This window comes from Gobio gobio, assembly GCF_949357685.1.
Source record: "Gobio gobio genome assembly, chromosome: 3".
Lineage (NCBI taxonomy): Eukaryota > Metazoa > Chordata > Actinopteri > Cypriniformes > Gobionidae > Gobio > Gobio gobio.
Window position 1 is genome coordinate 33,214,259 of NC_137099.1, and position 25,062 is coordinate 33,239,320.

At 36.7% G+C, this 25,062-nt stretch overlaps 1 protein-coding gene across 13 annotated transcripts; it reads left to right on the forward strand.

Annotated features, from left to right (window-relative positions):
• Positions 1-513: 513 nt before the first annotated feature.
• LOC307123972 (glycerol kinase) lies at positions 514-21,085 on the forward strand. 13 transcript variants are annotated; one of them, XM_079812860.1, is made up of 21 exons: positions 530-712; positions 2,486-2,559; positions 2,845-2,951; positions 3,047-3,124; positions 3,253-3,332; positions 5,123-5,260; positions 5,552-5,661; positions 7,058-7,124; positions 7,499-7,516; positions 8,183-8,218; positions 8,454-8,521; positions 8,731-8,773; positions 8,875-8,955; positions 14,420-14,498; positions 15,133-15,229; positions 15,478-15,562; positions 15,965-16,085; positions 17,226-17,369; positions 17,594-17,680; positions 18,694-18,780; positions 19,454-21,075. In XM_079812860.1, the coding sequence occupies exons 1-21, from the start codon at positions 620-622 to the stop codon at positions 19,465-19,467; spliced, it is 1,707 nt and encodes a 568-aa protein (XP_079668986.1). In that variant the 5' UTR covers positions 530-619; the 3' UTR covers positions 19,468-21,075. The 13 variants fall into 13 exon arrangements, with proteins under 13 accessions (XP_079668992.1, XP_079668993.1, XP_079668997.1 ...); XM_079812865.1 differs by having other exon boundaries at positions 19,457-21,075; XM_079812866.1 differs by lacking the exon at positions 7,499-7,516 and having other exon boundaries at positions 514-712.
• The last annotated feature ends 3,977 nt before the right edge of the window (positions 21,086-25,062 follow it).

Below are 25,062 nucleotides of genomic sequence, written 5' to 3' on the forward strand. Positions count from 1 at the left end.
TCGTTTTTTTGCTTTTCTATGTATATTTATTTATGTATTTATTTATTTATAAATTTTTTTTTTACATTTATTTGTATATTTATTTATGTATTTATTTATTTATTTTTAATAATGGCAGGTTTGGAATTCCATATTCCTAAACCTACCAATACTAGGGGGGTAATAATCTGGCAGGGAGTCAGAATTCTGCACAACACCTGTTTCAGGGTATAAGCCATATAGATTCCAATCAGATACACAAATAATCGGATTAGGACTGAATGTAGCCTTTACCTGGCTTTAGTGCAGAAGAAGGCACTGTTTGTAATCCTTATTTATATGATAATACGTATGTTACATAATTTATTGCCTCTGTACAATTTGTAATTTTTATTACATTTCATTATAATAAAAAGTCTAAACTCCAAAGTTTAGATTTCATTGTGTGATGATGGTGATTGTCTGTTTCATTAGAAAAACTCTCCTCACTGGGCGTGTTTAGTTTACGTCATCATCATGGCGTCGGTGCCGCGCAGAAGTGAGCAGGAGCGAGGGCGGGGCGGAGCGCAGAGCAGAGCAGTGAGGCGAGTGTCCAGTGTTATATTTCTGGCTTCTGTGGTCACTCACGCTTACTGATTCAATGAACAGTATAATGGCTGCATCGTCGAACAGAATCATGCTGGGCCCCCTCGTAGCTGCTATCGACCAAGGCACGAGTTCCACACGTTTTCTGGTAAGTCGCATCTTCAGGACATGTCATCTGGTTGTGGTGGAGTTTACCGAAGTGGCTCTTATACAGACAGAGATTGGAGAGTCCTCCGTGCCCTTGCCAACATGTGCTGCCGGCAAACGAAAATGCCGAGTCCGGTTCAGCAGGAGTTCTGAAACAGCAGTCATGCACGTTACCCAAATGGATTGCGTTTAGGTTCTGGTTTTGCTTAGTTTTCCCTAAGATGACAGTTGAACATTAGCTTTCTAGTCTTTAGCTTTAGCTTTAACTACGTTAGATTCTAGCTTTAACTAGAATCTTTCTAGTTAGCTTTCTGTTTACTCGGTGAAAATATTTACTTTAGTGCAACCGACGGGATATTTTGACACTAAGCGAGTGAACCCCGTTCAGGCCAGATGCTGTTCATTTCTGTCTCACTTTGAGATTTAACTTGCTAATAATAAGTTTTACCCAGTTACACAATGTTTGGATTTGAGCAGCATTACAAATTTCAAATGTTTGGCTTAACAAAGTTTCTCTAATGACAGCTGTAATTATGAGGTTTTCTGAACATGACAACTTTTTAATTGACACAAGTCAATCACACGTTGGACAGTTTCTCCATGCAGTGTATAAGATATTGTCCAGTTAGGATTGGTGTGTTGTGGGGTCTAGGTAGCCGCAGGTGAGTGCTAGGACCCCTGTGGAATCTTTTTTTTGTTTGTTTAAAAAACAGTTTATAATAATGAACAAATAAAAGAAGTTAATTAAAATAAGTAGATTAAAATAAGTAAATGAGTAAATAAATCAGTCATCTGAATGGCAAAAAGTGCCCCAATTTACATGAATTCACCCTAATAAAACTTCGAAATTATATTTTGACATTTATTATGCTTTTTTTTTCACAGTACAAAGTTGATCTTTATACTGGAAACCTTTTAAATTTTAAAGGTCCCTCGCATGAAGAAGATCATATTTAGGGGACTGTGGCATCTAAATGATTGAAAACCCCTTTCTTTTCTTGTGATCTGTTAGAAATGTCACTTTTCCCTACTGTGGGCCTAATATGTTACGTACATTAGATCTGACAAGGTCACGACACTAATAGTGGACAAAGCAATTTGATGGCTTTTCTTTATGCCTTGTGCTTTCATTTTGTCCATTAGGAAGACAAAGAAGAATGTGTGTTCGTGTTAATATAGGGTGTGCTTCTAAATCCACAGCCTAACAAACATTTGTCATATTGTTCAAATGTTGCGGCGGTGTTGCTACTCAACTGAAAAGCTCAGAATGAAATAAAACTCTGTGGTTAGTGCCTTTGTAATAGCTGGAATTTCCAGTTTTCAACATCACTGACAAATGACTGCAATACCACACTGAAATGTAGCAGGTACAAGTCAGATTAGGTCAGGGAAAGGCTATTCTGGTATTCTTTTTCCAAAACATTGAGTTTTATACCTGTGATTTGTGTCTTTCTCTAAGTTGAACAGAGACAGTTTGGAAGAAGAATCTTAATTGGTCAGGCCATCTGCAGCAAATATGCAAACATTACTTTTTTTCTTGATGACATAAGAGTCAGTTGAGTGATTATGGGCAAACAAAAAACAACAGGAATGTTAGTAAGAAGTTAAAATAGGTTAACCTTTGGGTGCCATTTTGGACCATTTCATCTGATATTTCTGAATGGAGCAAGATGGTTCATGATAAGTGGCTTTAATTAATGTTTTCTTTATTTTTTAATGGAATGTAGATGAAGCGCGACAGACTTGCCATCTTTCTCTCTTCTTTTAATTGTAGGTTTTCAATGCAAAAACAGCAGAGCTTCTCAGCCACCATCAGGTTGAGATTAAACAGAGCTTTCCTAAAGAGGGGTGAGTGTTGTGTCCTTTCTGTCCTTTAGATGACACATGCTGGTTCAATGAGTCGGTGCATTATGCAATATAGTAAGAGTAAAACTTGTGATTCAAATCGCAAAGTTCACTATTGGTTCATACTGTTATTCTAGATGCGCTGATTAGGATTTCTTCCATTCACTACTTGGTTGGCAATGATGTCATGTGTCAACTGTGTGCAGTGTGCTGTATTTAAGATTAGTGCAAGTTTCATGTGGCAGGTCTGACTGAGAACATTAAAAATGATTTATTGTCTGTTGTCAGCTGGGTGGAGGAGGATCCAAAAGAGATTCTTCAGTCTGTGTATGAGTGTATGGACAGGACCTGTGAGAAACTGACCCAGCTCAACATTGATATCTCAAACATAAAAGGTACCTGGGCAACTTGCTATTTCTCTGCACCTACTATTACACTATGCTATTATGGTTGTTTATTTTAATTTCTTCGCTTATTTTAATCTTTGTAGCTATTGGGGTGACAAATCAAAGGGAAACCACCCTTGTTTGGGACAAGGAAACGGGGGAACCACTATACAATGCTATAGGTAAGTAGCATTGCCTAACTTTTATATAGAAATAGCACATTTATCAGAGATTTTAACCATTGTTTTACAGTTCAGAATCTATAAAAAAAAAGAACCAAACAATTGATCATTTATTTGGATCTGTTTAGTTTGGCTTGATCTGCGGACCCAGTCCACAGTAGAAAGACTAATCAACAAAACTCCTGGCAAGAACAAAAACCACCTCAAGGTGAGAGTGCCAGTGTCTCCTTGTAAACAAGACTGAAATTATCTTGAACAGCTACATCCATACTCCATTATTATATCAAATAATTTTAAAAATATCTGTCAGGAAGTCTTTGTTTTTTAAATCCCCATGAAATCAAGATGGAAGTTTTGTGGCTTTTTTTTTTGTTGCCATTCTCCACTTCAGATTCTTGTCATATTTTCTGTCCAATCAAATGCTCTCTAGAATCTGAAGCATCCCCAACGCTAAAGCTGCTTCAATGCATTTGAAATCAATCACTTTTCAAATCCGTTTTCTATATGGTGAGTGATGTATTTTAAAGCGATATGATCAACCATTGCAAACGTTTAGACAGCCTCTGTATTCTAAACGGGGCCACTGACAACTGGCAAGTAAGAGAAATAACACCCATGCCATGCATCAACATCAATTTCAAGCTTTTCACCACACATCATAACCATTAATAAAACGATCTTTCTTTCTTTTTTAGTTAGTAGCAGTTTCATATTAAATATAAAGGGGGAATCTATACATTTTATCTGACTTAATTTTTATTACAAGTCTGGTTGTCAAAAGCTGTCATGCTTTTGACCATTTAAAAAACGGGACTAGCACTTCAATATGCCCCATGTTGATTTTATGAAAATCATCCCACGATTTACACACCCTCAAGTCATCTTAGGTGTAAATGACTATCTTCCAGTGCCGCCGCTCCCACCACGTGCATCACGTAGGGCACCAAGTGCTGAGGGGGGCACCACAAGAAAATTCTCTCTCAAACTCAAATTCACAAACGCAGCGACCGCGGGCATCATAAAGTAATTACGCTTAGGGCATCAAGACGGCCAGCGGCGGCACTGCTATCTTCTTTCAGACGAACACAGAGTATAAAAATATCCAGGCTCTTCCAAGCTTTATAATGGCAGTGAATGGCGGACCTGATTTTGAAGCCCAAAAAAGCGCATCCATCCAAAGTAATCCATACGGCTCCAGGCAGTTAATAAAGGCCTTCTGAAGCAAAGTGATGGGTTTATGTAAGAAAAATATCCATATGTAAAACTATATACACTAAAATAACTAGCCTCCGGCAGACGGCCTGCTCAAGTCGACTGACGCCACAAGAGTAACCCCTGACACAATGTATGACATCAGATGTAGGATTTGCTGGGTAACAAACTCAAGCTCCTTCAGACATTTCTCTTTAAAATTTCTCGTTTTAGACTTCTAATTCATGACCGTTGTTTTGATTTGCTCTATCCTCTACGCCAGGGGTCTCCAAACTTGGTCCTGGAGGGCCACTGTCCTGCAGAGTTTAGCTCCAATCCCAATTAAACACACCTGAACCAGCTAATCAGTGTCTAACTAGGCCCTAATAACGCTTGCGCGTTCGTCAATATGTCCGGCCGTCTGTCGGAAGCTAGTTATTTTAGTTTATTAAGTTTTAAATATGGATATTTTTCTTACTTAAACACATCACTTCACTTCAGAAGGCCTTTCTTAACACCCTGGAGTCTTCACCCACCCTGGATGGATGCATTTTTTGGACTTCAAAATCAGGTCCGCCATTTTTTACAATTATAAAGCTTGGAAGATTGTGTTGTCATATACAGTAAATACAGAAGTCATATACACCTAGGATGGCTTGAGGGTGAGTAAATCATGGGGTAATATACATTTTTGCGTGAACTAACCCTTTAAGTCCACTCATAATTGTGCTCAAGTTATATTTCATATCTTATTCAAAGTTGGCAAAATTGAATAATACTTGTTACTTCTCCTCTTGTCTCATAAAGCACAAGACTGGCCTCCCCATCAGCACATATTTCAGCGCAGTGAAGTTACGCTGGTTGATGGATAATGTTGAAAAGGTCCATGAAGCTGTGCTCTCCCACACGGCAATGTTTGGAACAGTTGACTCCTGGCTTATCTGGGTAAGAGCAGTGGCAGTGAAGTATCTCTTATGTGATCTACAGTGATTTTTTTGTATATGAGTTTAGGGTTAAAGGGTAAAAGAAGAAATCAGTGCATGGCTTTGTGGCAGTCCAATGTTGTCAGGCTTCTAAATAATAATGATCATGCTTTTTGATACTGCAAAATAAACTCATGCACTTAGTCATGGATTAATTTCATTTGCTCTAATCAGTATGAAGTACATTTTTTGAATGTAGTAATGTAAATATTTAAACTTGTTAAAATAATAGGTAATAACCCCTTACTTTCAGTGCTTGACAGGGGGGAAGAAGGGAGGTGTTCACTGTACAGATGTGACCAATGCCAGCCGGACCATGCTCTTCAATATTCACACAATGGACTGGGATCCAGAGCTCTGCACGTAATTATACATTTGCATACATACATTCATTTAAAAAAAAATGTTTTTAATAAATCTTCTGGAGTAAAGCTAACTTGCATATGCAGTTGACAAAAATAATGTAACTTAAAGGGATAATCCACAAAAAAAAAAAAATCTTATCATTTACCCTCATGCCATCACAGATGACATATAACTTTCTTTCTTCAGATAAACACAAGACTTTGAAAAATTATCCCTGTGAGTCCAAATAATACAAGTGTATGGGACCCCCAAAGTTGATACAACGTAAAAATTATGGTAATCCATACAACCACAATAGAGAAATCATTGTCTTCTAAATCAAAATGATAGTGTGTGTAAGGAAAATACTAATTATTATATATTTTTTCCTATAAGCCGTTGCTTCTGGCCAACTTTCATACATGGGTTCATGAGTTAACACTTGACATAAACATCAGCAAATTGTAAAGTATGATTTAAGCACTGTGAAACTCACACAAGAAGTGATGTCCTATGTGCTTCTTGCAAGCTTCAGAACACAGAGCGTGCTGACATGGCGCTTTACGGTGCTCTCATGAACCCGCATATGATAGTTTGGTAGAAGCTAGGTTTATAGTTAAAAGATGTCTACCCTTTAAAATCAAGACAGGACCAAGTTGTAAATACAAGGTGTCGGATACTCATGGGCAATTATTGAAGGCTGAAGAAGCACCAAAATGTCATACTGTAGGACCAGATTGTCTATTATAAAACATACTTTTGAACTGCCCAATTTTTTATGTTATGAGACAGCACTTTTTATCAAGACAAACTTATAAGGACTTATTTATGGATTCAGAAAAACTTAAAAAAAAATGTTTAGCACAAGTACATTTAAAGAATCTTTTATAGAATTGTACTTATTTTTTTTTCGTTTTTTTGTCTGTTGATTTTATCAAATGTTTTTCATTATATTGCATTTATGATATTATGTTGTCAAATGTTTAAAATGTATCTGCCATGTAATAGCTGGTGATGCTGATATGGCAATAAACTCAAATACTACTACTAGATTTATAGTTTAAAAAGTTCAGGGAAGACATGAGGTGATTTGATTTAAAAGGGTAAACGATGAGAGAATTTTATTTTTGGGTGGAGTATCCATTTAAGGCTGGAATACACTACACGGCTTTTAAAATCTGAACACTTGTCGACTTGTAAATGGTTAGGAATAACTGGCTATCATACAGTAAGCAACTGAGTATCACTATGTTTTCTGCAAAATCTGTTAAAAAAAATCTGCAGGCTGGTTCTGTCTTTTAGCAACTAGCATTGCAAATCGGACAACAGTCTGGGCAAAACAGTGTAGTGTATTTCAGCCATCATTGATTCCAGCCTTTCTTAAGATATTTTATAACATATATTTCCTAAATAGATATTTTGATATACCAATGGAAATTCTGCCAAAAGTGAGAAGTTCTTCAGAGATTTATGGTTTGATGGTAAGTGTTTGACTCCTAACAGAGAATAGATTTCTGTACTTATGTTGTTACATAATGCGTTGTTAGGACACTGTTGTGATAAATTGTCGCACTGCTTTAAAATGTGTCCTACTCAGGGTGCAATATAAATATTTCTTTGCATGCTGTGCAAGAGAGAAATGATCTTTGCTCCAGAGCAGTGCTTGTCAAACAGTAACTGTCTTCCCTTTGTACTTTAACTGTACATACACAAAATCCAATTCCCCAAAACATGCTTTCCATCCAAATTTGAACTTTGCTGTGGAGCAGTCATTTCACCCTTTGGATATTTTAGTATGTCCCTCTTTGTCATGATTATATTTTGTGTCCTGTGATCTCTTTGGGCTGACTGATAGAAAATCAGCTCTAATCTGGTGAGTATTCTCTAGCTGTCCACACACTGTTATGTCTGAGACAACATTGCTGTGTTATGTTGTCATCACAGAAGTTGGTGCATTTCCAATATGGCGCAAATATCTTTTTCCTATTTTGGCTGTAAAAGCATTTACATTTTTCTAAGTTGGGGTCTTATTGGAAATGGACCGAATGTTGATCTTGTCATTGTTTTTCCACTGTGTTTTGGCTTGATGCCAGGTGCACTGCCTATGTTTTCCAACAGCTCTTGAAGTTTTTATCCAATTTAAGAATTTCTTCATTGAGTGTTTTGGTTGTGGGCCTCTTCTTTGTTGCCTTCTTTTTCCATGGGTTGAGAATGCACCATCTTGAGTTTGAGTAATTGAGCAACTTTATTTTCATTACTGCGTGTTCAACTCATACTTGTTGAGTCACTGTCACTCTGTGGTTTTACCAGTTTGTGGGGTATGTCTAGAGAAGACACTTTACAACACACAGCAGCAGATGATTTTGACATGCCAAAGATGCTCATATTCACTAGTATATGAATATATATATATATATTTAAAGTAGACTGTCATTTTTAATCTGACTCAAAAATGCATGTTAATTATTAAATTAATTTGTATATTATTCAATTATTCCCCTAATGTTTTAGTTTTTAATATTCTATTTTGTTTTTACAGAAATCTGGCCCTTTAACTGGTGTCCCCATATCAGGGGTAAGATTATTAGAACAATTTCTGTTTTTTTTCTGTCTGTCTTGTTTAGCCAGTCTCTTTACTTTTGATTGTGTGCATTCTATACATTGGTATGATAATTATTTTTTCATGTTGGATAATTACGTTGATCATAATGCATATAAAATATGATGTCTTCAGATCCTCAAGGGTAACACTGAAATTCATAATCCACACTTTCTGTAGTCCTTTAAAGTAACTTTACATCTATTTACAGTGTCTTGGTGACCAGTCTGCTGCCCTGGTTGGACAGATGTGTTTTAAAGATGGACAAGCCAAAAATACGTATGATTTAGTTTTATTAATCTTTTGTCTTTTATGCTTCATATGTAGCAGTATCACTGAGCAGATTTTGTTGCTCTTCACACAGTCTCATGTGTCAACATGCAAAAAAAATTAATAATACTGAATATATACTGAAGATGGTATTTGTGATTTTATATATTTGCTCACCATATGCACTTTGTTTTTTTTATTTGTTTTTTAATTTACAGTTATGGGACTGGTTGTTTCCTTCTTAAGAATGTAGGAACAAAGGTATTCAATTTACATATAGCTTTTAAATGCATTGTTTGTTTGTTTGTTTGTTTAATCTGCCTAAGTGTTGTTGTTGTTTTTTTTTGTTTTTTTTTGTGAAGCCTGTAATGTCGGACCATGGACTTCTGACAACGGTCGCGTATAAACTAGGGCGTGACAAGCCAGCCTACTATGCACTAGAGGTAATGTTGTTAAATGTTGGCATTGTTTTTACATAATATAATTGTCATTACATATTATGTTCCTGGCAGACTTTTCTTGCCAAAGCAATATTAATGTATTGTTTAGGGATCCACTGATACCATTTTTCATAACTGATACCATACACAATATAATTTGAATATCGGATGATACTAATACGATTACATTTTTATTTTTTTCATTGTAGAATTTCTATACCTCTGTATGTGGAACTGATAATCGTAATAAACTTTAAGTGGGTAGAAAAACAAGTGAACGTAGAGGTAAAGGTTAATAATAAACAATACAAATTACAATTTGAATTTATAGAATACATTCATGAAAAACTATTTGTAGAAATTAGATTATTTTAAATTTAGTGAACAGCTTTTTGAAATTTGATTGTGATATGATCATATGTACGGCTCCAGCAAATAGCGGCACAAATCGCTTATGTGCATCCTGGGTGCAGAATGATGCCCTGGAGCAACACGGAGTTACAGCGAGCAGCGCTCCACATTGAAAACTTAGGACACAAACAGAAGAGATATTGTGCATACAGCTCCTTGTGTATTATACCTATCCAACAGTTTATTGAGCCTATTTTCTCCTTAGTTTTAAATTCTATATAGTCCTCTGAATGCTTTACTCCAGTGTTGTGATCTAACAGACACCCGGTAGCGAGTACAACATCATTTATAAATCGCAATAAACTCCAGCTAGATAAAGTCCTTTTATGCAAATCCACAGACCTTTATTGCAGCATTGGAGCTGATACCGATATGATCGGCTTGATGATACTGGCGTGATGAATCTGACAAGTATTTGATACACTGCCGATTTTGCAGGTTTGCCCACTTACAAAGCATGTAGAAGTCTGTCATTTTTATCATAGGTACTCTTCAACTGTGTGGGACGGAATCTAAAAAATCCAGAAAATCACATTGTATGATTTTTAAGTAATTAATTAGCATTTTATTGCATAACATTAGTATTTGATACATCAGAAAAGCAGAACTTAATATTTGGTACAGAAACCTTTGTTTGCAATTACAGAGATCATACGTTTCCTGTAGTTCTTGATCAGGTTTGCACACACTGCCGCAGGGATTTTGGCCCACTCCTCCATACAGACCTTCTCCAGATCTTTCAGGTTTCGGGGCTGTCACTGGGCAATACAGACTTTCAGCTCCCTCCAAAGATTTCTATTGGGTTCAGGTCTGGAGACTGGCTAGGGCACTCCAGGACCTTGAGATGCTTCTTACGGAGCCACTCCTTAGTTGCCCTGGCTGTGTGTTTCAGGTCGTTGTCATGCTGGAAGACCCAGCCACGACCCATCTTCAATGCTCTTACTGAGGGAAGGAGGTTGTTGGCCAAGATCTTGCAATACATGGCCCCATCCATCCTCCCCTCAATACGGTGCAGTCGTCCTGTCCCCTTTGCAGAAAAGCATCCCCAAAGAATGATGTTTCCACCTCCATGCTTCACGTTTGGGATGGTGTTCTTGGGGTTGTACTCATCCTTCTTCTTCCTCCAAACACGGCGAGTGGAATTTAGACCAAAAAGCTCTATTTTTGTCTCATATGACCACATGACCCTAATGAGTATTAACTGCACCTGTTTGAACTCGTTACCTGTATAAAAGACACCTGTCCACAAACTCAATCAAACAGACTACAACCTCTCCACAATGGCCAAGACCAGAGAGCATCAGGGATGAAATTGTAGACCTGCACAAGGCCGGGATGGGCTACAGGACATAGGGCTGTAGCGATACACTAATCTCACAATACGATATGATACACGATATTCAGTTCACGATACGATATATCACGATATTCAGCCAACGATACGATATAATTCGATACACTTACATAATTTTTTGAAAGATTTAAAGGGGACAGATTGATTTTGGTGACATCTTTTGAGTGTTTCATTTACTTTGATATTTTTAGTTTTCAGTTCAGTTAATTCAATCCATTACACAATATGTCTCTGACTGGACATAGAGTCTACAGCTTGCAAATGCTGGACAAAATGAATCAAAGATGTGTTGAGAAAATTAGTTCCATTTATTGAAACAGTGCAAACTGTAGCTTACAAGCCTTTGAAAAGTAAATAAAGTGCAGTATTCCAATTAACAATGGAGTTTTAAAAATTGCACCAAGTGGCATGTTCAGAACAGTTTCTTTGACTGCTTTTTTAGCTTGACACTGACACTTGGTGGTATTTCCAGAGTATTTCACGTTTGTGTCACACAGCTTGCAAACCGCGATGCTTTTATCTAAGTCAAGGGTCTCCAACCTTTTTTCATTAGCTACTTTTTAAAAATGAAAGTCACAGAGAGCTACTCATGTTATATAATACTTAAAACTGATGCATCATAATTCTCATATTAACAACTATCCAAACTGTTTTACACCTGAAAGAGTATAGTAGTAGTTCCAGTAGTCGGTACAATACCACATTTTTTTTTTTTAAATCAATGTTTATTATTTATGATGATAATCATAAGTAAATAATACATAAGCATGTAAAGGCTGTATGCTGTTTAAAAGTAAACATTGTTTTTTAAATGAAAGATCAAGTGAAAAATAAGCAACCATTAATAATTATATAATTAGTATTATTTAGTTCATAATTATTATTTCATAGAGACGTAGCTAAATTTACTGTAGGCTGCAATCTGTAGTCAATTTCTTTATGCTAAACCAAACTTTATTTTGATGGGTTGCACCTTTTTAGTGTTTGTGTTCATGATATGACAAGTGTCTCAAGCAGCTCCCTAGTTCAGTAGTCAGGGCACTGATCAGGGAGTCAGCCCATTGACTTGTGTCCTGATCAGTGCCCTGACTACTGAACCAGGGAGCTGAATGAGACGCACCCAGTTTCCTCAAATGAAACGGTAAATTCTCATGAAGTGATGGTTTATGTGTTCGTGTCGGCAGAGACGACAAGAGTGAGTGCGCGCTTGCGGCGCCCGTCATCCACACAGACGCAGAACATGCAGGAGTAATATTTAAATAGTATTTTGCAGTTTACTATTTACAGACACTAGTATATGTTCGGCTTTAGTCTGGAGCCCTGCGCTTAAATTAACACAGAAGCGACTGAACGCAGCTGCTATGGTGAGCTATTTTTAGAACAGACCCGCGGGCAACTCATGTGGTTCTTGCGGGCGACTCATGTTGTTGACCCCTGAGTCTAATTCGTCGCTTTCCTTCTTCTTTTTAAACCCAAAGTGCTCCCACACATCTGCTTTTAAGCATGAAGGTGCTGGATTTATATTCGCCGCCATTTTCTTGAATCTCCTCGCTCTGACTCCATAAACATGAAGAGATAGACGTCGGCGTCTGTGTAAAGTTAGTAGTACGGGTAACTTGCTCTACAGTGATACTAGCGGCTGGCTGACCAAATCGCTCTTCCTGCAACGCGAATGGGGGTAAACACGGGGATTTGAATGGGACTTATGTATCGATACTCGCGGCTTAAAAATCAATACTTTTTTTGGGGGGGAAATATAAATCGATATTTCGCAGAATCGATAAAATTGCTCAGCCTTAACAGGACAATAGGCAAGCAGCTTGGTTAGATGGCAACAACAGTTGGCGCAATTATTAGAAAATGGAAGAAGTTCAAGATGACGGTCAATCTCCCTCGGTCTGGGGCACCATGCAAGATCTCACCTCGTGGGGCATCAATGATCATGAGGAAGGTGGATCAGCACAGAACTACATGGCAGGACCTGGTCAATGACATGAAGAGAGCTGGGACCATAGTCTCAAAGAAAACCATTAGTAACACTACGCCTTCATGGATTAAAATCCTGCAGCGCACACAAGGTCCCCCTGCTCAAGCCAGCGCATGTCCAGGCCCGTCTGAAGTTTACCAATGACCATCTGGATGATCCATAGGAGGAATGGGAGATGGTCATGTGGTCTGATGAGACAAAAATAAGCTTTTTGGTCTAAACTCCACTCGCTGTGTTTGGAGGAAGAAGAAGGATGAGTACAACCCCAAGAACACCATCCCAACCGTGAAGCATGGAGGTGGAAACATCATTCTTTGTGGATACTTTTCTGCAAAGGGGACAAGACGACTGCACCGTATTGAGGGGAGGATGGATGGGGCCATGTATTGCGAGATCATGGCCAACAACCTCCTTCCCTCAGTAAGAGCATTGAAGATGGGTCGTGGCTGGGTCTTCCAGCATGACAACGACCCGAAACACACAGCCAGGGCAACTAAGGAGTGGCTCCGTAAGAAGCATCTCAAGGTCCTGGAGTGCCCTAGCCAGTCTCCAGACCTGAACCCAATAGAAAATCTTTGGAGGGAGCTGAAAGTCTGTATTGCCCAGTGACAGCCCCGAAACCTGAAAGATCTGGAGAAGGTCTGTATGGAGGAGTGGGCCAAAATCCCTGCGGCAGTGTGTGCAAACCTGGTCAAGAACTACAGGAAACGTATGATCTCTGTAATTGCAAACAAAGGTTTCTGTACCAAATATTAAGTTCTGCTTTTCTGATGTATCAAATACTTATGTTATGCAATAAAATGCAAATTAATTACTTAAATCACATTGTATGATTTTTGTTTTAGATTCCGTCACTCAAAATTAGTGGGCAAACCTGCAAAATCGGCAGTGTATCAAATACTTGTTCTCCCCACTGTATATATATATATATATATATATATATATATATATATATATATATATATATATATTATGATATGAATACAATTTCACCAGATATTTTTTCCATTTGTAAACAATTATTCATTATAGGATGATTGGTGTGATTTTTGTTGCGTAGGTTTTTAAATTTAATGAATTCATACAAATTTTGTTAAAGCTACAAAAGTGATTTTCTCTTTTGTTGTTTGATTAACATTGGTGACACAAACAGTGGTGAGAACATTAGGCTGCTGTCACAAGATGAATGCACTGATCCAATATAATGATATGTATCCATTTTCTCAATTGTGGGGAATACGTAACGGACTGTGGTTACGAGGATTCTCAGAGATGTACACGCAAAATTAAGTCAAAATGTCCGTTCAAGCTCAAAAAGAAGAGAGAGACCTGAATTCAATGTTCACGTGCTGTCTTGACTCTTGAGTGCGCACAGAAAACAGTGCATGAGTTCCAGTCTTCTTTTGCTTAATGTTTAAACTGACAGGTCTTAAAAACACATGCAAATGATAAACTTGAACTCTATGATGATTAAACGGATCAACCACGATCCCTATACTTGACATCTTGCCCTAGCCTGAATCATAATTGCACTGTTCGTTCGTTGTCCAGATCAGTGCATCCGATACCGATTTACATGACAATTGTTAGAACTGGTAACTTCATTCCACTTCTAAAAACAAATACATTTTATTAATTTCTCACAATTACTTTTTGATTTTTAAAGTGATATAGCCAATCCTTTAACCTTATTCATCTGCAATGCTCTTTTCTAGGGTTCTGTTGCAATTGCAGGAGCAGTTGTGCGTTGGCTAAAGGATAACCTTGGAATTATCCAGACCTCTACAGAACTTGGTGAGTTTTTATTAATATATATATATATATATATATATATAATGTGTGTGTGTATGTATGTATGTATGTATTTGTATATGTGTATATGTATAATATATATATATTTTTATATATATATATATATATATATATATATATATATATATATATATATATATATGTATGTATGTATGTATGTATGTATGTGTGTATGTGTGTATGTGTGTATGTGTGTGTGTGTATGTGTGTGTGTATGTGTGTGTGTATGTGTGTGTGTATGTGTGTGTGTATGTGTATGTGTATGTGTATGTGTATGTGTATGTGTATGTGTATGTGTATGTGTATGTGTATGTGTATGTGTATGTGTATGTGTATGTGTATGTGTATGTGTATGTGTATGTGTATGTGTATGTGTATGTGTATGTGTATGTGTATGTGTATGTGTATGTGTATATACACATACACATACACATACACATACACATACACATACACATACACATACACATACACATACACATACACATACACATACACATACACATACACACATATATGTATGTATATATATATGTGTGTGTGTGTATACCCAATACAAAAGCATTTAACCAAGTTTTGGAATATTTCAGTATAAACACTTCATTTTCCACCTCAGAAAAATTAGCTGCTGATGTTGGCACATCATATGGCTGTTATTTTGTCCCTGCGTTCTCTGGATTATATGCGCCATACTGGGAACCAAGTGCCAGAGGGTGAGTAACTGATCCATCCATTTAAAAGATCATTTTCGGCTGATCTCTGTAAGTGACATGAAAACACTTAAGCCAGAGTTGAATGAGCATTGCATTAGAGGAAGGCACTAGATTTTTATAAAACTCGAAATCCTATTGTACATTTTATCGCTTGTGATATTAATACTTTTTCTTAGTCCAGTTGCAGTGCTGTGTGTTATTAAATGTGAAATGTACAACATTGAACCTCTGCCTCTTGCTTACAACAGAATCATCTGTGGTCTAACACAGTTCACCAATAGGAGTCATTTGGCTTTTGCAGCACTCGAAGCTGTCTGCTTCCAGACGCGAGAGGTATCTTTCATGAATTGGCATTGGTCTGCATGATTGTATATCCTATTTAAAATAATTTCTGATCCAAAGCATGGATCAGACTAATAGAATAATTTCAACTCAAATCTTCATTTGATGTTCATTTGAATTGTAAATAGACATTTAATAATAAGCGGGATAATGTAATAATATAATAAGCAGGATAATGTAGTCAGCCATAGACTTCATGTCACCCCGATCACCCTGTTGTGGTTTATTTTGCAGGGTTTTACTGTACATTATCCCTTATTTATTTTTACAGTCTTAAGGATAGAGGTGTGTTTCTAAACTTGAGTACTGATGTTGTGAATAAATCTGTGGCTATAAATGTTTTTTTTATAAAACATTTTGTGGGGTGTTAAAGGATGCAAAAATTTGTTTCAGATTCTGGATGCAATGAACCTGGACAGTGGTATTAATCTATCTCAGCTTCAGGTTGATGGAGGCATGACATCCAACCGGTTACTGATGCAGCTGCAGGCCGACATACTGTGTATCCCAGTTGGTAAGATGCACATTTTCATACAAAGGGTCTGAAAAAGTGCATCACTTTTTTGAATGGATGAAGTATTATTGAATTACCTGTGCGTTCAGTACCGTTGCAAGGGCTGTGCCAAGTGTGCGATCGCAGGGCCTCGTGCAAAGTAAAGTGACAGCTGACTTAATGTAAAAGCCAACAGTTAAAGTTCATGTTTTTGTCCTTCGAAATACTATAATAGTTCAAAGACATAGCTAAAAATGTGGAGCGTGATGATGTATTATTCTGCTTGTTAAAAATGTAGCTATTATGCTGTAATTTCTCTGTGTGTGTGAGACAGTGATTCATGCCATACATCACACGTCAAGTTCGTATAGAGAGATTTATTCAGTCCATTCAAATTCAGATTTTGGCCGCTTCTGAAATGGGTCAAACCATAGATATTACCTAAGAAGTTCAAGTAAATATACGCTAGAAATCTGCGCTTATTCAAGGATGTGCATTTATTGCATGGATAGAGAAAGCATGGATGCCTACAAGATTTCATCTGACGGTACACACAAAAGGTTTTTATTTAACACTATAAAGTTAAATAAGCATAGCCTAACTACGGAGTGAGAGCAACGGTGCCGCAGAACGAGTGTAGCCTACTCTATCTCTAGAAGTTTTAAATGTTTTTAAACCTGAAAACTGCAAAAAGCAAAGAAATTGTCAGACATCCATTTAGCGCATGTTCACAGAGGAAAACTGAATAACAGCGTTGGTTGTTTTGTCAATACTGTCTGTTTGTTTTACTGACTGAGAAATCTCTTCAGATGATTCTATGAGAGAGCAGTCCAAACGAATTCAAGTGGATTCAGGCCGTTTTGCAAACACGTTTGACCCATTCATAATTTAAGCGTCAAAATGTGCGCACTAGGTTCAAGAAGTTAAACTTTGTAACTGAACTGCGCATTGCTGTTAAACTGAATATACAATTATTTTTTTTTTCTTAAATATCCACATGAACAAAAAATAGTTTGTTACTATAGCAACAGTAGACCCATGTTAATATACCCCGGGCCTCACACCCCCCTTGCGACGGGCCTGTGTGTGTCTGTATATGAGAATGTACATAAACACTTCAAAATGGGCAGATATGGGATGTAAATTGTATTTTATTTACAGTAAAGCCATCCATGCCTGAAACCACTGCTCTGGGTGCTGCCATGGCAGCAGGAGCAGCTGAGGGGGTTAGTGTGTGGAGCCTGAACCCAGAAGATCTCACTGAGGTCACTTCAGAAAAATTTGAACCTCAGATCAACCCAGAAGGTAAATGAATCTAAAATCCAACACACTACAGCACATAACTTATGCAAATTGTATGTACAATATATAGTTTTTGAATACAATTAATTTAATTTGTAAGGTGGTTCAATGTAATACTGGCAAACTTTTTGGAACCTTTCAGGCCTTAACATTGTTTTGTAAAGTGTGTAATAACTAACCGTTGATCAGCACTAGTTGTAGATGAAACTGAATTTTCTTATACACAGAGAGTGAACTGCGATATGCTCGCTGGAAAAAAGCTGTACAGAGGGCTATGAACTGGGAAACCACTGAGCCAGTCAACAATGGAAATGGTGTGTGGGGTTTTTTCTTTCTTTTTTGACTCAATTGACAATTTGATCAATCAACTAATCAAAGAATAAACCATTCAGTAATTACATGTTGTGTTATATCTAAATGGGTAAAAAAATGCATGGCAATTTTTTGGGGAAATCTGGAAAATGATCTAATCCAGTGGTTCTCAAAGTGTGGTACGAGTAGGATCCCTTTAGTGGTACGCAGAGGAATCACTAAATTAAATATAAATTAATGTTAAAACACAATACATTCTAATTTAAATGTTTACTTGAGTAATTGTTTTTTTTTTACTTTTAAGTATAATACCATTTCTATTTATCTTTTAGGTACAACATATTTTAATTTAATCATTATTTATTAAATTCATTATAACGCCATTTTTCATTTACCTGTATGTAAGCGCAGTGCAGTGTTAATGTTCAATGTTAAAGTGGCTGACAACAATAAATATTCCTTTTAGGAATAAACTGCCTCGTTTTTGAACTGTGCAGAGCTGTAGCTGAATAGTTAGAATAGGCCTACGCTACTGTATTTTAATGTTGGTCATTATGGTGGTACTTGGCGAGCCAAATATTTTCTGAAGTGGTATAAAAAAGTTTGAGAACCACTGATCTAATCTCTTTTGCTCAAATTGTTTCAATGTTTTTTCCAAAAGGAAAAACAAAACAAAAATACAACCAGGCCCAGAACAGTAGTCAAAGATTGATGTGGGGTTGTAGTAATCAATAACCAGAGGTATTGATGTCCAAATACAGGGAAAATGGATGTTCAGAATTTTGCAAGAACACAAAGCTTGCTTGCTTGTTTTTTTTAACAGGGGTACAAAGTCTTCCTTCTGGAGATCTGCTTTTCTGCAAAGTTATTGATTACCTGGTTCTCTGCAGTAAAGCAAATCTCAAAGAGAAGCAACTAGTTTCACAATATCAATAGTTACTTAAATGTCCCACTTGTTTTCTCTTTCTTTTCACTGTCTTGCGTGACATGGACCTGTGTTCTGGACAACCAACAGAGGAGACTAGTATCTTCAGTAGTGTACCCTTGGGCTTTTACATTCTGGGTAGCATGTTTATGTTAATTGGAGCAAAGTACATTGCAGGTCAGTGTGAGAGCGAGCAAGTGAGTGTGTGGGAGTGAGATGGTGAAAGAGATAGATGCATGTTTTTGTGTGTCCTTCTGCTTAAAGTCCATCGGCCTGAGAGTGGTGAACATGAGAGTACTCACATGGTAACGTTTCAGGATAACCACCACACATTAGTTCTCTTTATATGATGCAAGTAGATGTCTTGTAGTATGAGTGAATGACATAGACTAGCATTTCAATTCCTGTGGAAGGAAATTTATAGAACAGGTCCTGTGATGAGATACTCATGGCAGCCGGAAAATAAACATTCCACAGTTCTCCTTTTTTGATTAATTGGAGAGGTGCTATGTTACTGATGGCTGTAAATATGTACCTTGGTTTGGTGAATTTGGTGATGGAAAAAGGTACCTGTTCTAGGAATCTCCCTGTCTGTCCCAAATGTGCTTTTACTGTCACTATCACTTCTATTCAGTGTTGGATTTCACTTCTTCAGTCTCCGTTCATCCCTTCTCATCCAGTGCCACGCTATCTTCAACCTTTCCAAGCATGCTGAAAAATGTAGACACTTTTGGCTCATTGGTTGAGCAACACTGTTTCTGCTGTTCTAACTTTTTTTTTTCTCTCTCTCCCCTCTCTCTCTCTCTCTCTCTCTCTCTCTCTCTCTCTCTCTCTCTCTCTCATACTGAAGCAGGGCAGAAGTAGAATTGAACCCTTCTGCATTTCAGGAGGCAAAGTCAGAAGTACAAAAGAGGGTCCATGGCTTACCCCTTCAAACTCAAGATGTGCTGTGGCTTTGGCAAACTACACCACTGTCTAAAAACATTCTAAATGAAATGGAGGTTGTTAATGTTTCCTGCAGACATAGTGCCTCCATATTATACATGATGACCTTTCTGACTATGTAGCAGGAAGTTTTATTGACCATATTTGATATGACATCAACATTTCTTATGTCATGTGGCTGCACCTGCAGTGCATTACTGTAGTATCCCCACACTGTTCACTATAAGGAACTTTACACTTTGACCCTGAAGTTGCAGTGGATCAGTGTTTCTAGTATTTTGGCTATTGGAATTTTCATTGTTAGTAAGCAGCTTTCAGTTGTGCAAATCAATCTTTGACAAATGTATTTTTTTTTTTAATGGCACTAATTATCACAGGCATGTGTCTGTGCGTGGACATTTAGTTTGAAGTTTAAAAGAGCAAGATATATTAATTTAGTTACTTTATGACACCTATTCAGGAGACCATTTTAGTGCACTTTATAATGTATTATGCTGTTTTGTGTATAAACAGCAAGGGAACTGTACAATCTCATGTAAATAATGTGACGTCTTTCCTCTTAGAATTTATGTATTTGTCTGTTGGAAAAGTTTGTCATTTTGTTGACAAAAATCAAGAAATCAAGTCAACTAGTCCAAAACACTGTGGCCCTTCTTGATAGAAGTTGCACTACTGCATAGTCTCAGCCTTTAAAATATTTACTCTTATGAGAGAGACCATTAAAAGGATGTCATTTGAGCAGTGTTCAGTCAATATAGAAAGAATTACTGACAAGGTTTGTGTAATTTATATTTAACAAACATACTGCTTTTGGTATTAATTGTAGGGTATTGTTTTGTCTTATTTTTGTTCATGTCACTGAAATTGTGCATGTTAATTACATTACTGTGCAGCAGCTCAATGAAGCTATGAAGAAAGATGTTAACAGATTAAAATAATTTTATAGGAAGAATTTCCTTTCAGTTCCAGCAACTGATTCCTTTTTAAATATCTAATTTGAACTCAAAGAAAATAGTTGCCACTTGATTTTCTGACATGCGTAATATATGTGAAATGAAATCTCATAAGATCACAAGGACACATTTTGTTGGGGGGAAAAATTATGAATTGGATGTTATAGTTTTTTTTTTTTCATTTGCCAAACTTCGAATTATACAATTGCCAATTTAATAGTTTTGTCTCATGCATTAGTTTGCATTTTAAAGAACAAATCTGTTTTGTGAGATGCATTTTTATTATTCACTCTGAAAGGTACTTCCTTTTTTGCAATTGATTTGTATCCATGAATACTTGAAATGCACTGTAACAAGAAAGTAGCCAGTATTTAACTTAATTGATTTGTTTTCTTAAGTGTATTTGGCTTTGATTGTTGAACATTTGCAAAAAGTAACATCTGGGTTGCAGATGTTAGTGCATGCAATATTTTTTCTTGGATTAAAATGTGACGTTTATTCATTAGCATACTGCATCATGTTGCATTTCAGTTATTTCCACACAACTTCAAATAAACTCAAATTTAAAATCTGCAAATTGATCTAGAAATATATGTGAACTTGTCACTTCAAAATACAGCGAAATGATGAAATCAAGACATCCAAAATAAATTGTAAGTTGCCTTTTTGGCTAAAAGGTTTAGGATAAGAAACTCATTTACCCCTGTAAAATCTATTAACCCATGTTCTTTTTTTCGGTCATGTAAATTATGATTAACCCATGTTGTTTTTCCGGTCTCGTAAATAATGAGGTTTGCCTTGGGTTTTCCATACAGTTGGTGAACTCCTGGGGATTTGTGATGTACACATTTTTATAATTGCACCAAATGACCCACAATTGCTGAGTACTATTTCAGTCATTGAGGGTGTTCCAATTTTCAAATATCCCCTTTACATCTGGCCACTTCAAGTCACAATCAACTAGCATGTCATTCTTGGTGGTTTATGGTTTGGGCCCAGGAATCTAGAAATGGACTAATTTCTACAATCATTAGAAGAAAAGGGGGGGAAAAAGATTACTAACTTTTGAGATGAGTCTAAACTTTTGCTACCGGCCGCTTTCTTTGCGTCGCCATTAACAACCGTCATGTTTTTTACATATTATTTGAAAAAATGGCGCCGCCGGCAGATATACATGCAAGCGAAGATGTGGTGTTTAAACTTAAGTAGTTTCAAGCTTGTTTTTGTTTTTAAGCTGTATTACCTCAAATAGATAGTTGTGGTAAACAGGATTACAAGTGTTTAGTGATTTTTACACGTTTAACGTTTTACAGTACTTTGCTGTCAAGGCAAGACACATTTCATAGTCATTTTCAAGTTATAAATAATTTTCATTCATATAACTGGTGTGAGAGCACAACTCCACTGTGAACGTGTTGGCATAGCAACGTGATACTTCCTGCCTGTGTGTCCTACGGAGGACGTCTCGTTTAATTCTGATTAAGGACACCGTATACCGCATCCTTCACAGGATGTGTCCTCCAGAGGATGCAGCCTTCAAAATTACATTAAATGAGACACAGCTATAGATATCCATATTAAAAGATGTCTTACGGCGGAGTCTCTAACGTCATCACCGGCGGCCATCTTGTCACAGGCAGGGCTCTGTGGTAACTTACCTGATGTAAGGCGAGTGACCTGCATGAACACAAATACTCTTATCTCACTGAAATCTTAACGGATTTACAAATGGTTTGGTTTCTTATCAAACGTTATTAATGTGGCTATAATTATGGATGCTTGAACAAATTAATAATTTTTCATAAGTATGCAGTGTCATAACTACATCTCTGACGTTTATAACAAACCAAACAGTTTGAAAATCGGTCGAAAATTGAGCAAGTTATGGTTATTTAAAAAGTGCAAGCACCATGAAAACAATGTTACGAGCATAGGTTACGAGTGAGCGAGCTGTCTGTGACAAGATGGCTGCCAGATGCGGACGTCGACCTCCATTGGCCAGCAGTGCGAACGAGACATCTATGCTGCGTCCCAATTCACCTACTTGTACCACGTCCTAAAAGTATGTACTCTTTTTGTGAAGAAAAAGTACATACTTTTGAGTGTGTAGCAGAAAAGTATGCAAGCTTTGGGCCGTACTACTTCGTCATCTTTAACGGACTCTGTTGCTTAGTTATGTGTCCCGTCACCGTTTAAACTGCCCTGTCAATCATCGTCACAGTTAAAATCCTCCACATTCAATTTAATTTCCTACCGTATCGGAGAGAAATGTAGTAGCACGTTGATCTGCCATTCGTGGGTCTTTAATGTAATGAAATTGATCAAAGAATGCTAGACTGACACCCACAACTGAAAAAGGTGGTCTCGCAGCTCCTTTGTGGACAGACAGTGATTTCAAATCACAGTTAGGAGTGCAGATGGATTTAATTGTCACAGAGAAAGTTAGGCAAGAACTAACGCAGAAGTATGAGATCCATCCAGACAAGACTTGGTCGATTGATGAATGTAAAAAAGTTTTAGGAGCATGTATTCGCAAGAACATTGTGAAAGACATTATTTGTTGTCACAGAGAATTTAGTTTAGCGCTAGCTAGACAACAGTCTCAGAACATCTCAGAGCTAGAGAAACAGAACAGAGAACTCTGTGCTAGAGTAGCATCTTTGACTAAGAAATTGAACCTCAACAAAGCTGCAGAGAAAACTGATGTGAATGAAGTTAGTCAGCCTGATAACATTTATCCTGATTTGCAAGCTTTCTTTGAAACAGATGTAGTCATTCAATCAGTTTCTTATGTGCCTGTTGATTCAGTCAAAGTATGTGGCGCTAGGAGAAGGTCAGGAATTGAGGTAATTGAAAGTATTCCTGATAATTCTGTTGTCCAAGTTCAAATTGCCAAATTGCTAGGACCTAGAGATATCGAAAGATTATCCGAGAGCTTGCCCTCAGCACGTACATATTTTTCTGAATTTAGAAGAGATGCTGATGTTAAGGCAAAAGTGAGAGTAGCAGCAGCTACGTTTAGCACAAGGAATTCAGACAACAGATTGCCTAAGAAAAAAGGCAAATGCTACTACTGTGGAAAATTAGGACATTGGGAGAAAGTGTGTAGGAAGGAGTCGCAAGATACAAAAAGAAATGCTATGCATAATTCTGCTCCTTCTCAGCCTGCTTACTCATGTGTCACACTGCAAAGTTGTTCCTCCCCCTGCAGGGATAGAAAAAAAGAAAAAAAATATACAGGACAGCAGTTCATGTCTTCAACCTTTAGAGAGGTTATGTGATGCAACAAGACAATGAACCAAAGCACACAAATAAATCAAGTAAAGCATACAGTTTACATACCAAAATTAATTTTTCCACCCTGCACTGTGAATGATTTCTAAATGGCAATTAATCATAAATGTAAAAAGTACAAGTTTGTGTGTTTATAGTTAAGTCAGATTGTGTTTTTCTGTAATTGTTATTTAAATTGAGCTCACACCACATTTTATGAATTATCAATGCAGATTTTCAAGAGGTGGTTTTTCTGGACAGGGTTTAAATTATGCCAAGAGTAGGCCTTAATCTAGTTAATCGTGAGTTAAAAAATTGTTGCCTGGAACAAAGATTAAGCACAGATTACTAACACCTGGACTATGAGTCCTGAACTAAAATAAACAGGATTCATTTACAGTTTTATCTAATTGCTTACACACAATTTCTGAAAATATGGCTCCATTTCTTGTAACTCTACACACAACATGCAAAACATCAGACATCGCTTGCAAAAGCAACACTTTGTGCAAAACTATTTTAACTATTTTATGTTGTTTTTGCATATATCTAACTACACACAAATATACACAACTGAGGAATTTTACAGTTGAACTGAAATCAACTGAACTGAATCAACACTGAAGTCACTTGAGCTGAATATTGACACTATATTGGCTTGTTAGAGCCGGTTTACAGCAGAATTTGTTTTGAGCTTGTTACTGAAGCTGCTATGAAACAATATATTTTGTTGTATGCATATTCTTTCTTTCTCAAACCTGAGTTTTGATTTCTAAGTGATACATTTATGTATAAGTGTTTTCACACATGATCATTGGCTGTATGGGTCCTCAGTAAATGAATGTGGCATTTAAATGGCAAAAGTTATTCTTGTCTCTATAACTTATGGCTTCCTAAAGACACGTTTATGGGTAAATAAAATATTAATAATATAAATAAAATGAATATCAAAACATATTTTAAATATAATGAAGTCATTTTATTATAGCACTCATCAGATGTTCCTGGAAACAAAACAGAGACAGAACAGTATAAACAAACTATACAACAAACTAAACACCAAATTACAAAAACATTATGTGGAAGTGAATAAAGTTGTGTGTTTTCAGTTATAAATATGTGCTGTGTAAATTAGCCTATATATACTTTTAGAAATTATATATAGCCTAACTTTAAAAAACAAACAATAACCCATATAGATAAATTATAATAATTGTATAATATTAAGCATTTACTTAATATACATTGTAACATTAGGCTACTTTACTCTAGCACAGTAGTCAGTTAA